This window comes from Hemitrygon akajei, chromosome 4 (assembly GCF_048418815.1).
Source record: "Hemitrygon akajei chromosome 4, sHemAka1.3, whole genome shotgun sequence".
Classification (NCBI taxonomy): Eukaryota; Metazoa; Chordata; class Chondrichthyes; order Myliobatiformes; family Dasyatidae; genus Hemitrygon; species Hemitrygon akajei.
The window spans coordinates 37,036,983-37,051,312 of record NC_133127.1 but is presented as its reverse complement, the minus strand read 5'-3'; the positions used below and the strand labels follow the sequence as shown (position 1 = coordinate 37,051,312).

General features: G+C 44.3%; 1 protein-coding gene across 1 annotated transcript in view; it reads right to left on the bottom strand.

Annotated features, from left to right (window-relative positions):
- Positions 1-10,585, bottom strand: part of rchy1 (ring finger and CHY zinc finger domain containing 1) — a 49,146-nt gene extending 38,561 nt beyond the window's left edge. Inside the window, exons 1-2 of the mRNA XM_073042358.1 lie at positions 10,473-10,585; positions 1,404-1,523 (exon numbers count right to left, since the gene is read on the bottom strand). Of these exons, the coding sequence (XP_072898459.1) occupies positions 1,404-1,523; positions 10,473-10,526 (174 nt within the window). The 5' untranslated portion in view covers positions 10,527-10,585. The remainder of the gene's footprint in view (positions 1-1,403; positions 1,524-10,472) is intronic.
- Positions 10,586-14,330: the final 3,745 nt, after the last annotated feature.

The window sequence follows — 14,330 nt, the reverse complement described above, 5'->3', positions numbered from 1 at the left end:
AAGGAAGGCATTGTGGTTGGTCCACAAATCAAACAGGTTATCAATCTCTGGCAATTCGAATAACTTCTAGTGGGACTGGAGAAAATCACATGCAAAGCTGAAAATTTTCTGGGTAAATACAGAGCACCAGACTACATGCAGCTTGTTGACAACATGCTTCAAGCATACAAAACTATGAAGTGCAAATTGTCACCACAGATTAATTTTCTGCATTCCTATTTAGACTTCTTCCCTGAAAATCTTGGACACTTAAGTGAGAAGCCTCAGAAACTGAATACAAATGAAAATCATTAACATTTTAGCTTAGTTGAACTATTGCAAAGTATCAGCACCATTATACATCTTATTCAATTTAAGTTCATTTCTTCTTTCTCCAAATTCTTACCTGATCCAAGTAGTCTGAAATTATATTTGTGCTCAGTTTCGGGCATCAGAACAAACAAAACATTTATGAGGAAGCAACAGTATCAAAAACAAAATGCTGTCCCGTGTTTATTTACCGTAGATGTCGGATTATAAGCCGCTACTTTTTTCCCACATTTTGAACAGCTTTGAACACTGCGGCCTTTACTACGGTGCGGCTAATGCATGATTTTTTTTCATGCCGCCAAAAACATTTTGCCTCGTAACAGTAGACCAATAAAATTGATGAGTAGTTCACAGAGGTCCAATGAAATTGTACGATAAATCAAGCGCACTTTCACAATTAAATTATTGTAAATCAGTCATTTGTACTCACCCTCATCAACATGGAAAACACTCGAAGAAAAGCATTGTGCTGCCTTTATGGCAGTTATTTAGTTTATAATATTTTCGCTTAGTAATTCATTTGTTAGTAATTTCTAAGTTAGAAGTGTTTTAACTATATTTGTTTTCTGTACTACATCGCGGGATGCTATGACGTCACACCCGGTTTCGCTGCGTCTTGTGGGAAATACCGGTTTGCGATAAACGGGAAGGTGAGGGGCGAGCGGCATTGGATCTGAGCGAACGCTGCTTTTAAGTTAAAGGCGATCAATAACTTTTCCTGGTAGGCTGCAGTATATATATTTTTTACCAGTCGTTAGGAGATATTGGAATGTTGTTCAGTAAAAAAGTATACGCAACGTAATTTGTGTTACCGATACGTATGTATATTTAAAAGTAGCCGCGTTACAGGCACGGTTCGAAAAAAAGCATTTGCAATATGTATTTGTTTATGTTACCATATGGATTTAATTAAAAGTTAAAAAATCCTCACGTGTAATATCTTTCTGTGTAAATATCTCATATTACAACATGGGACACCTGCGGCCTAAAATCCGGTGCGGCCTGTACAAGTACAAAATTGATTTTCTTTCTAAAATTAGAGCCAGCGGCTTTTAATCAGGTGCGCTCTGTAGTGCGAAATCTACGGTACTTACCTTTTGAACTGTTTCACACTTTGCACACTGAACTTCAGTGACATTGAAGCGATCAAGCTGATGATTTTCTGCATCGTCATGACACAGGCGACAGATGTAAAACTTTCCACAGCATGGTGCCTGAAAGACCAACATTAACTTTCAGAAATTGCCTTTGCCACCCAATGAATTCAACATCTACTTGCTGTAGGTGGGTCTTTGACCTGAAATGTGAATTCTGATTCTCTTTCCAATGTAGCTGCCTGGCAGTTTCCAGCAAGTGTTTGAACAACAGGCTGTTAAATAGAACATATTCATGTCGCAGATGAATGAGTTCAAATAAGATATTTTGCAGATCAGAACCAAGTTTCATTTATTAAAAAAGCATAGATTTGAATAGCTCAGCAGAAAGCCGTTGATTAGACAATCAAGATTTGAATAGCTCAGACTCAGCAGAAAGCAGCTGATTGGGCAATCGAGGTCAGGTGACCAGGCAGTTTGAAAAGCTCAAACAAATAAATAGAGGGGTAGCTCAAGTGGAGCAGCCAGTGAAGGAGTGGAGCTTTGACTCGAGAGGCAGAGGACAAGCTTGTTCCCAATTAGTCTTTACAATGCCTCATGAGACGGTGATGTGCCTCTCCTGTGAGATGTGGCAGTCTTGGGGGAACTCCCCTCTCCTGCAGGTCACATCTGCCAGAAGTGCATTCGGCTGGGCGATCTGGAATACTGTGTGAGGAATCTGGAGCAGCAGCTGGATGACCTTTGACTCATAAGGGAGAATGAGGCAGTCATAGATGAGAGCTACAGGGAGGTAGCCACACCTAGGCTGCTGGAAGCAGGTCGTTGGGTGACAGTCTGAGGGGGGAAAGTGAATGAGAGTAGACAGGTAGTGCAGAGCACCCCTGTAGCCATTCCCCTGAATAATAAGTTTACCGTCCTGGATGCTGTTGGTGAGGACGACTGACCAGGTATGAGCCACGGTGGCAGGGCCTCTGGCACTGAGTCTGACCCTGTGGTGCAGAAGGATGGGATGGAGAAGAGGAGAGCTGTCGTCATTGGAGACTCTATAGTCAGGGGAGCAGACAGGAGATTTTGTGGACGTGAGAAGGCCACCCGCATAGTTTGTTGCCTCCCGGGTGCCAGGGTCCAGGATGTCTCTGACCGGGTGCATAACATCCTGGTACGAGAGGGAAAGCAACCAGAAGTCATGATACATGTTGGTATCAACGACGTAGGCAGGAAGAGGGATGAGGTCCTGAAGTGTGAGTTTCGGGAACTAGGCAGAAGGCTGAAGAACAGGACCTCAAGGGTGGCGTTCTCAGGATTGCTGCCAGTGCTAAGTGATAGTGATGGTAAGAATTGGAGGAGATGGCAGTTGAATGCGTGGCTGAGGAGTTGGTGCAGGGGGCAGGGTTTTAGATTTTTGGATCATTGGGATCTCTTCTAGGGAAGTGGAACCTGTACAGATTGGATGGGTTGCACCTGAACTCGAGGGGGAGCAATATCCTTGCAGGTAGGTTTGCTAGCATGGTTCGGGAGGGTTTAAACTAATTTGCAAGGGGGGGGGAGAGAGACCCGGAGCGATAGAGCAGTGAAAGAAGTGCATGGAGTAAAGCCAGATCTAACATATAGAGTGGCTTTGAGGAAAGAGAAGCAGAATAAAGGGTGTAAAGGTAGTAGGGCTAAAGTGTGTGTACTTCAATGCAAGAAGCATCAGGAACAAAGGTGATAAACTGAGAGCTTGGATACATACATGGAATTATGATGTAGTGGCCATTATGGAGACTTGGCTAGCACCAGGGCAGGAATGGATTCTCAATATTCCTGGATTTCAGTGCTTTAAAAGGGATAGAGAGGGGAAAAAAGGGGAGGAGGGGTGGCATTACTGGTCAGGGATACTATTACAGCTGCAGAAAGGGTGGGTAATGTAGCAGGATCCTCTTTTGAATCAGTATGGGTAGAAGTCAGGAACAGGAAGGGAGCAGTTACTCTACTGGGGGTATTCTATAGGCCCCCTGGGAGCAGTAGAGATACCGAGGAGCAGATTGGGAGGCAGATTTTGGAAAGGTGCAAAAATAACAAGGTTGTTATCATGGGTGACTTTAACTTCCCTAATATTGATTGGCTCTTGATTAGTTCCAAGGGTTTAGATGGGGCAGAGTTGGTTAAGTGTGGCCAGGATGGATTCCTGTCACAGTATGTTGACAGGCCGACTAGGGGGAATGCCATACTAGATCCAGTATTAAGTAACGAACCGGGTCAGGTCACAGATCTGTCAGTGGGTGAGCATCTGGGGGACAGTGATCACCGCTCCCTGACCTTTAGCATTATCATGGAAAAGGATAGAATCAGAGAGGACAGGAAAATCTTTAATTGGGGAAGGGCAAATTATGAGGCTATAAAGCTAGAACTTGCAGGTGTGAACTGGGATGATGTTTTTGCAGAGAAATATACTATGGACATGTGGTTGATGTTTGAGGATCTCTTGCAGGATGTTAGGGATAAATTTGTCCCGGTGAGGAAGATAAAGAATGGTAGGGTGAAGGAACCATGGGTGACAAGTGAAGTGGAAAATCTAGTCAGGTGGAAGAAGGCAGCATACATTAGGAAGCAAGGATCAGATGGGTCTATTGAGAAATATAGGGTAGCAAGAAAGGAGCTTAAGAAGGGGCTGAGAAGAGCAAGAAGGGGGCATGAGAAGGCTTTGGTGAGTAGGGTAAAGGAAAACCCCAAGGCATTCTTCAATTATGTGAAGAACAAAAGGATAACAGGAGTGAAGGTAGGACCAATTAGAGATAAAAGTGGGAAGATGTGCCTGGAAGCTGTGGAAGTGAGCAAGGTCCTCAATGAATACTTCTCTTCGGTGTTCACCAATGAGAGGGAACTTGATGACGGTGAGGAGAATATGAGTGAGGTTGATGTTCTGGAGCATGTTGATATTAAGGGAGAGGTGGTGTTGGAGTTGTTAAAATACATTAGGACGGGTAAATCCCCGGGGCCTGACTGAATATTCCCCAGGCTGCTCCACAAGGCGAGGGAAGAGATTGCTGAACCTCTGGCTAGGATCTTTATGTCCTCGTTGTCCACTGAAATGGTACCAGAGGATTGGAGGGAGGTGAATGTTGTCCCCTTGTTCAAAAAAGGTAGTAGGGATAGTCCAGGTAATTATAGACCAGTGAGCCTTACATCTGTGGTGGGAAAGCTGTTGGAAAAGATTCTTAGAGATAGGATCTATGGGCATTTAGAGAATCATGGTCTGATCAGGGACAGTCAGTATGGCTTTGTGAAGGGCAGATCGTGCCTAACAAGTCTGATAGAATTCTTTGAGGAGGTGACCAGGCATATAGATGAGGGTAGTGCAGTGGATGTGATCTACATGCATTTTAGTAAGGCACTTGACAAGGTTCCACATGGTAGGCTTATTCAGAAAGTCAGAAGGCATGGGATCCAGGGAAGTTTGGCCAGGTGAATTCAGAATTGGCTTGCCTGCAGAAGGCAGAGGGTCGTGGTGGAGGGAGTACATTCAGATTGGAGGGTTGTGACTAGTGGTGTCCCACAAGGATCTGTTCTGGGACCTCTACTTTTTGTGATTTTTATTAACGACCTGGATGTGGGGGTAGAAGGGTGGGTTGGCAAGTTTGCAGATGACACAAAGGTTGGTGGTGTTGTAGATAGTGTAGATGATTGTCGAAGATTGCAGAGAGACATTGATAGGATGCAGAAGTGGGCTGAGAAGTGGCAGATGGAGTTCAACCCGGAGAAGTGTGAGGTGGAACACTTTGGAAGGACAAACTCCAAGGCAGAGTACAAAGTAAATGGCAGGATACTTGGTAGTGTGAAGGAGCAGAGGGATCTGAGGGTACATGTCCACAGATCCCTGAAAGTTGTCTCACAGGTAGATAGGTAGTTAAGAAAGCTTATGGGGTGTTAGCTTGCATAAGTCGTGGGATAGAGTTTAAGAGACTCGATGTAATGATGCAGCTCTATAAAACTCTAGTTAGGCCACACTTGGAGTACTGTGTGCAGTTCTGGTCGCCTCAGTATAGGAAGGATGTGGAAGCATTGGAAAGGGTACAGAGGAGATTTACCAGGATGCTGCCTGGTTTAGAGAGTATGGATTATGATCAGAGATTAAGGGAGCTAGGGTTTTACTTTTTGGAGAGAAGGAGGATGAGAGGAGACATGATAGAGGTGTACAAGGTATTAAGAGGAATAGACGGAGTGGACAGCCAGCGTCTCTTCCCCAGGGCACCACCGCTCAGTACAAGAGGACCAGATGTTGTGGTCCAAGTAGGGACAAACGACGTGGGTAGGATGAGTGAAGGGGTCCTGCGTAGGGAGTTAGGTGCGAAGCTGAAGAGCAGGACCTCGAGGGGAACAATCTCAGGATTGCTACCCGTGCCACATGCGAGTGAGGCAAGGAACAGAAAGATTATACAGATTAATACATTGCTAAGAGGATGGTGCAGGAGGGAGGGCTTCAGGTTTTTAGATAATTGGGCTTTGTTCCAGGGAAGGTGGGATCTGTTCCGAAGGGACGGTTTACACCTGAACTGGAGCGGTACTAACATTCTTGCAGGGAAGTTTGCTAGTGCTTCTTGGGGGGGGGGGGGGGTTTAAACTAAATTTGCAGGGGGCGGGGATCCAGAATGTGAGAGAGGATAGCGAGAGGAAGAATAAAGGACAGGTGGGGATGACACGGTTCCGGAATATTAAGTGTGTAGTAGAGAAAGGTGAGGCGGAACAAGTGATAAGGAGGACACATGTACAGAGGGATGGTCTGATGGAACATGGAGTTAAATGTGTTGAAAGAATAAGTAAATTTAGGAAGGACAACAAAATTCTAGGGGCGTATAGCCCGATGGGAGTTCGGGGAGCTGGGTTAAGCACAATAGGCAGCGATTCAAAGAGAGAGGAGAAATGGGCTAAAAATTCTATTATCTGAATGCACGAATTGTCAGAAATAAGGCGGATGAGCTTGAAGCTCAGGTGCGAAAGGGTAACTATGATGTTGTTGGGATAACGGAGACATGGCTGCAGGGAGATCAGACCTGGGAAATGAATGTACAAGGGTATACGTGCTATCGTAGGGACAGAAATGTGGGCAGAGGGGGTGGGGTGGCCCTGTTGGTGAGGAATGAGATTCAGTCCTTTGCAAGGGGGGGACATAGGATCAGGAGAAGTAGAGTCTGTGTGGATAGAACTGAGGAACAGTAAGGGCAAAAGGACCCAAATGGGTGTTGTCTACAGGCCACCAAACAGTAGCATGGATATTGGGTGCAAGTTGAATAGGGAATTAACATTGGCATGTGGCAAAGGTAATGTCGCAGTAGTTATGGGGGATTTCAACATGCTGGTGAACTGGGAGAATCAGGTTGGTGCTGGACCCCAGGATAGGGAGTTCGTAGAGTGCCTACGGGATGCATTCTTGGAACAGCTTGTACGAGAGCTGACCAGGGACAAGACTATTCTGGATTTAGTGTTATGTAATGAACAGGATTTGATAAGCGATCTTGCAGTAAAGGAGCCATTAGGAGGTAGTGATCATAATATGTTAAGTTTTTATCTGCAATTTGAGAAGGATAAGGGCAGCTCGGAGGTGTCAGTGTTGCAGTTGAACAGGGGAAACTATGGAGCCATGAGGGAGGAGCTGGCCAAAGTTGACTGGATGGATATCCTAGCAGAAAAGACAGTGGAACAGCAATGGCAGGTATTTTTGGGAATAATGCACAAGGTGCAAAATCAGTTCATCCCCCGGAAAAGGAAGGATTCAAAGGGGGGAAAGGGGCCACAGTGGTTGACAAAGGAAGTCAGAGATTGCATAGCATTAAAAAAAAAAGTAAGTATGACAGAGCTAAGGTGAGTGGGAGGACAGATGATTGGGAAGTTTTTAAGGAACAACAGAACTTAACTAAAAAGGCAATACGGGGAGAAAAAATGAGGTACGAACACAAGCTAGCCAGGAATATAAAGGAGGATAGCAAAAGCTTTTTTAGGTATGTGAAGAGAAAGAAGATAGTTAAGAACAATGTTGGGCCCTTGAAGAATGAATTGGGTGAAATTGTTATGGGAAACAGAGAAATGGCAGAAGAAATTAATGAGTACTTTAGATCTGTCTTCACTAAGGAACACACAAGTAATCTCCCAGATGTATGGATGGGCCAAGGCCATAGGGTAACAGAGGAAATGAAACAGATTGACATTAGGAAGGAAACGGTGATGAGTAGACTGATGGGAATGAAGGCCGACAAATCCCCAGGTCCAGATGGTCTGCATCCTAGGGTACTAAAGGAGGTGGCCCTGGAAATTGTGGATGCATTGGTAATCATTTTCCAATGTTCCTTAGATTCAGGATCAGTTCCTGAGGATTGGAGAATGGCTAATGTTATCCCACTTTTTAAGAAAGGAGGGAGGGAGAAAACAGAGAACTATCGACCTGTCAGCCTGACATCGGTGGTGGGGAAGATGCTAGAGTCCATTACTAAGGATGAAATAGTGGCATACCTAGATAGCAGTGATAGGATTGGGCCGAGCCAGCATGGATTTACCAAGGGTAAATCATGCTTGACTAATCTGTTAGAGTTTTTCAAGGATGTAACCAGGAAGTTAGACGGGGGAGATCCAGTGGATGTAGTGTACCTTGATTTTCAGAAGGCATTTGATAAGGTCCCACATAGGAGATTGGTGGGTAAAATCAAAGCTCATGGCATTGGGGGGGAAGACATTGACATGGATAGAAAACTGGTTGGCAGATAGAAAGCAAAGGGTAGCGGTGAATGGGTGTTTCTCGGAATGGCAGGTGGTGACTAGTGGGGTGCCACAGGGCTCGGTATTGGGACCACAGCTGTTTACGATTTACGTCAACGATTTAGATGAAGGCATTGAGAATACCATCAGCAAGTTTGCTGATGATACTAAGCTGGGTGGCAGTATGACATGTGATGAGGATGTTAGGAGAATTCAGGGTGACTTGGATAGGCTGGGTGAGTGGGCAGATACTTGGCAGATGACGTTTAATGTGAATAAGTGTGAGGTTATCCACTTTGGGAGTAAAAACAGGAAGGCAGATTATTATCTGAACGGTGTAAAGTTAGGTAAGGGAGAAATACAAAGAAATCTAGGAGTCCTTGTTCATCAGTCACTGAAGGTGAATGAGCAAGTGCAGCAGGCAGTGAAGAAGGCTAATGAAATGTTGGCCTTTATTACAAAGGGAATTGAGTACAAGAACAAGGAAATCCTCTTGCATTTGTACAGAGCCCTGGTGAGACCACACCTGGAGTATTGTGTACAGTTTTGGTCTCCACGGTTAAGGAAGGACATCCTGGCTGTAGAGGAAGTGCAGCGTAGATTCACGAGGTTAATTCCTGGGATGTCTGGACTGTCTTACGCAGAGAGGTTAGAGAGACTGGGCTTGTACACGCTGGAATTAAGGAGATTGAGAGGGGATCTGATTGAAACATATAAGATTATTAAGGGATTGGACAAGATAGAGGCAGGAAATATGTTCCAGATGCTGGGAGAGTCCAGTACCAGAGGGCATGGTTTGAGAATAAGGGGTAGGTCATTTAGGACAGAGTTAAAGAAAAACTTCTTCTCCCAGAGAGTTGTGGAGGTCTGGAATGCACTGCCTCGGAAGGTAGTGGAGGCCAATTCTCTGGATGCTTTCAAGAAGGTGCTAGATAGGTATCTTATGGATAGGGGAATCAAGGGATATGGGGACAAGGCAGGAACCGGGTATTGATAGTAGATGATCAGCCATGATCTCAAAATGGCGGTGCAGGCTCGAAGGGTCTACTTCTGCACCTATTGTCTATTGACATGGCTTTAAGGTAAGGGGAGGGAAGTTCAAGGGGGATATTAGAGGAAGGTTTTTCACTCAGAGTGGTTGGTGTGTGGAATGCACTGCCTGAGTCAGTGGTGGAGGCAGATACACTAGTGAAGTTTAAGAGACTGTTAGACAGGTATATGGAGGAATTTAAGGTGGGGGGTTATATGGGAGGCAGGGTTTGAGGGTCGGCACAACATTGTGGGCCAAAGGGCCTGTAATGTGCTGTACTATTCGATGTTCTATAACAAAACATAAGGCAATTTGAGCCTTCTGCAGCAATCACTGCTAATCCTTAACCTCAGCAATTCAAGCCAGAATTAATGCAGAGGCTAACAGCCTCAGAGTACCAGAAGTACACCATCAGCCTTGAAGTCAGATGTATATCGTGTGGAGTTATGGCTAATATGAGGTGGCATACTTTTAATGGGGAAAGTATGGGGGGGATGTCAGTAAAGATTTTTCTTTTTACAGAGTATGGTGGGTGCGTGGAACGCAGTGCTGGGGTTGTGGTGCAGACGGATTCATTTGGAATATTCAAGAAACTCTTAGACACATGGATGATAGGAAAATGGAGGGCTATGTAGGAGGGAAGGCTTAGATTTGGTTAAAAGGTCGGCACAACTTCAGCCAAAGGGCCTGTACAATGCCTTATTGAAACGTAATGTTCTATCGTAACATGCGGGTTGGTAGGTTAATTGTTAACAGTAAATTGCCCCATATGTAAAGGTAGGTTTGGAGATGGGAGGTTTATAAGAATTAGAGAGAATAAAAATGGAATAATTGGGATAACACAGCTTTAGTGCAAATGGGTAATTAATGGCTGGTGTACACACGATGGGCCCAAGGCTCTGCTTATCTGTCAGTCATGACTCAAATCAACTTCGACAACTGTGAAATTTGATTTTTTAGTAATGAATTAGTAAAGACTACCGCAGAATTACAATGCCGTAAATATCGTAAGATAATTTAATGGCCATCCGAGGAGGAAATCTGCGGCCCTCTCCACAATCTGGCCGAGATGAGATTCCAGACCAATGTGGCTGACTCTTCAAGTCTCATAAAAATGGTCCAGCAAGCCACTCAATTGAAATACAGTTAGTCGTGGAGTCGAGAGGACAGTGGGGTGGAAGGAACAGGGAGAGGACGTGGGGCAGAGATGCATGTGGAGGACGGAGGGAGTGTACGAGGAGACGGACTGGGGTAACGGAAGTGGGGGTGGCAGATGACAACCGAGGAGTGGGGAGAGACGATGACCCACTCACCTTGAGCAGACAGGAACGCAAGTAATGTTCACAGCCCGCAGCGCCCTCCGCCATCGCTAACCTAGAAACGGAGACCGTTCAGCGCAGGCGCAGTGCAAACCGAAGCCGGCACCATAGAAGCGCGCGTGCGCAGTTTGCTCAAGGCCGGGGAGGGGGCGTGGTGGTGTTTGGGAGTCTATCGCGCGAATGCGCAGGCGCAGCGAAGGAGGCTTATGGGGTAAGCGGTGGGCCGTATCTTGTGTGGGTGATTGGGGGAGGTGAGTTGATGACATTGTGGGAGAATAAAAGTTCCAAATAAATCTATTGCCAAGGCACGTACAACTCTAAGATTCATTTTTTGCGAGCATGCTCAGTAAATCCAAGAAACACAATAGAATCAATGAAAAACCGCAGCCAACAGGATAGACAAACAGCCAACTGTACCAAAGACAGCAAATTGTCTTTACAAATTAAATAATATCACTATCATGAGATGAAGAGTCTTTGAAAGTAAATCCATAGGTTGAACGTTTTGGTGATGGGGTCAGTGAGTTGAATGAAGATATCCCTTCTGGTTGAGAGCCTTATAGTTGAATGGTAAATACTGTACCTGAACCTGGTGGTGTACATCCTGAGGCTCCTGTACTTCTTCCTGATGGCAGCAGTGAGAAGAGCATGACCCGGTCAGTGGGAGTCCCTGATAATGGACGCTGCTTTCCTGTGACTGCACTGTGTGTAAATATGCTCAGTGGTTGGGAGGGCTTTATCTGTGATGGACTGGGCCATATCCACTACTTTTTGTAGGATTGTCAGGAAAATGGGATTAGTTTATGAGTCTTAGATAGTTGGGTGGACTAAATGGGCCAAAGGACCTTCTATCATGCTGTATGTCTCTGTAAAAGAGTGCTGAGGGTGAAATGTTTGGCGTAAGGAATGGCAGAAGATAATCCATGAACCTGAAGGTACAGGCGGCATTCAGTAAGAATGGGCCATGGTCGTTAGCTCCACACTAAGGTATACTATCCCACTCCAGAGATTTCACAGAAATCTGGTCTGAGACTCCCATTGTAATACTGAGAGAGCACAGAACAACTGAAGAACTTTGCTGAGAGACCACTACATCATTGGGAAAGAAACTTTTAACCCAAGACCCTCCTCCTCTCTGAAGTGGATTGAAAGACTCCCACAATGTTATCTGAGGAAGAGCAAAAGGTGCTATCCATTATGGAATTACACTTTGTAGGAGGCCATTTGGTTCATCTTGTGTGATTCCACTTATTGCAAGATCTATCCAATAAACTTCCTTAGGAGAACTTTGCAAGGTTCTTAATTTCAAGTATACATCCGCTTCTATTGGAAATCGACTTTTGATTCTGCCTTTAAGTGCTTTCCAGATCCCAACATCAAAATAAATCTTTCTCATTTTCGTCATCTGCCAATCCTTTAACTTGACTAATTGGTTGCTCCTCCCCTGTCCACAGAGGTAGTTTCTCCTTATCTACTCCCCATAATTTTGAACAATTGTGACATCCCTCATTTTTCTGCTCTGATGACAATAACCCCAACCACAGCCCTCAATTTGTTGGTCAGGTCACCTTCCTTGTGAGTTTGAAGTTACTGAATGAAAAGTGTAACAAGAAAATGTGCTGAAAACCCACAATGCTACATGTCAAGTCAATACTTGCTTTATTATTTACCATTTGCCTTTGACTTCTGTCCTGATGGTAAAACCTTACCCCCAACATAGTGAAAATTACAAAAGGAGAAGTTGGAAATCTAAAAGGAAAACACTCAGAGGTCAGGTTGGGAGGATAAACAGACTTACTGCTGCAGTTTGAGGACTTTTCATCAGTAGTGGGAAGTATTTTCAGCATTTTCTGTTTTTGCCTTACTCCTTTATGTTCGTTCCATAGATACCAGCACCTGTTGTCCCAATACCCACTTCCATTCCTGTGAACTGTCCATAACGTGATCAGCTTGCAGGCCAGAACTGTGGCCATGAACTGAGTTCACAGATATCCGAAGACGCCTGTAGCTCTGCAGTGATCAACAAATCCATCCCAAGTGCTCACTTGAATGTGCATGCTGTACAAATGCTGGACATTCTTAAGCTGGGGATGGCTGTGTGAGTGAATATACACGTGTGAATAAGTCCTGACACGGAGCTCAGTCTGAACTGCCACTTAGACACCCATTAAAAGCAATATAGAAATTAAAATTAAAACAGTGCTGCAAAAAGTGCACAAAGTTCTAATGTGCGGTTTGAAAGTCACAACTGAGCCTGCACGGAGTTCTGACACCCTACCTGTAGAGGGTGTCGGGAGACCATGCAAATGAAAGCAGCACACATTACTGTATTACAATATATTTTCATGTATATCCTCAATCTTTAAACTCTACCCAATGCTCAACAGCATCTGTAGAGAGAAATGTTAATATCTTGGAATGATGACTTTTCAAAGTCAAAGTCTAGTTTATTGTCATATGCACAAGTTTACATATGCATAATTACAATTGTAGTGGCAAAACTAATCCAAAATTAAAGCAACTGCCACTAGCCTGCAACCACCATGGGGTTGTTATGCATGCTTGATGCACCAATGAAATGATCATTCCAAAGAGTCGAATCCTTTATTCAATCCGTTAATAGCAATTAGCAAACATAAAATCTTAAAGTGATTAAGTGGTCAGTAAAGATATGACCTCCACCTGATCCAAGCCACAAACAGCCTCAAAATAAGCAAGAATACGTCCCTTATTCCCTTTGCTTTTACCACACTCCCCCCAAATACTTGTGACTAGTTACCATAATAAATGTGCAAATAGAGAACAGGCACATGACTCCTACATTGCAGCCCCCTAACTGTTATACTGTAATAATTACAACTACATGATACGAAGACACAGGAGACATGAAATCTCAACATTTACAAAAGCGTCCTCTTTTGGTAAGCAGTCTGTCCTGGATTCTGATTTTCTGCAAACCAGGTTGTCCCTATTGACTGTTTCAGGAAAATCTGTCTTGAATTACTGCTGCCAAAGCTCATCTAGGTTCAAAACTGAGATCCCATTAACTGTCAGCTCTGGCCGAGTGTGGTTTCTTCCACTATCATGGTCACCTTTCAATGGTCCATTAATAGTTCAACCCAACATTGTTCTGGTTGCATAGGGTCCATCATTAACATCACAAATCACTTCCAATGGCTCCAAGTAGTTTAGGCACATTCATCCCTATCAACAGTTCAATTTCTGACAAATAAATATACTTCAAGTGAGACCATTCCTGAAGGTGTCTCTGTTGAGGAATGTTCCTCTGTATTGACGTTTAACAATTCACAATAGCTCTCACTATCTAAGCCAGCCACCTCCAATCCTGAAATGATACAGCTACACAGGACCTTCTCTTAATCCATGTTCCTTTTCCTGTCAAGTTGAGCTTGTCCATGAGGCTCTCTGTGCAGAAAACTACTGTACTTCCTTGACCTAGGGTATCATAAGTAACCACTGTCTTGTTACTCTTCTTAGACTTCACCTGAACTGGAATTATAGGAAGTTTACAATCACGATCACCAGCCCCCATAAGACCAATAAATTCCAGGATGGTACTCACTGCTGTGTAATGGCTGGTTTCAAATCTACACCTTTTTCATCAGCTCCAGGCTCTGTTTCACTTTCCACAATAGCCACAGTAGTAGCAAAGCTGCTTCCTTTAGCTTGAGAACAATTTTTTGATCAGTTTTATTCACACCTATACTTACTACCTGCAATGTAGTCTTGTATATTTTCCCAAACACCGTGTGTAGCAATCTTCACTCGTCTTTCAATGAAATTAACAATGTCAGTGAAAGCAACCTTACAGTCGTGCCTTTCTTGCAGTTC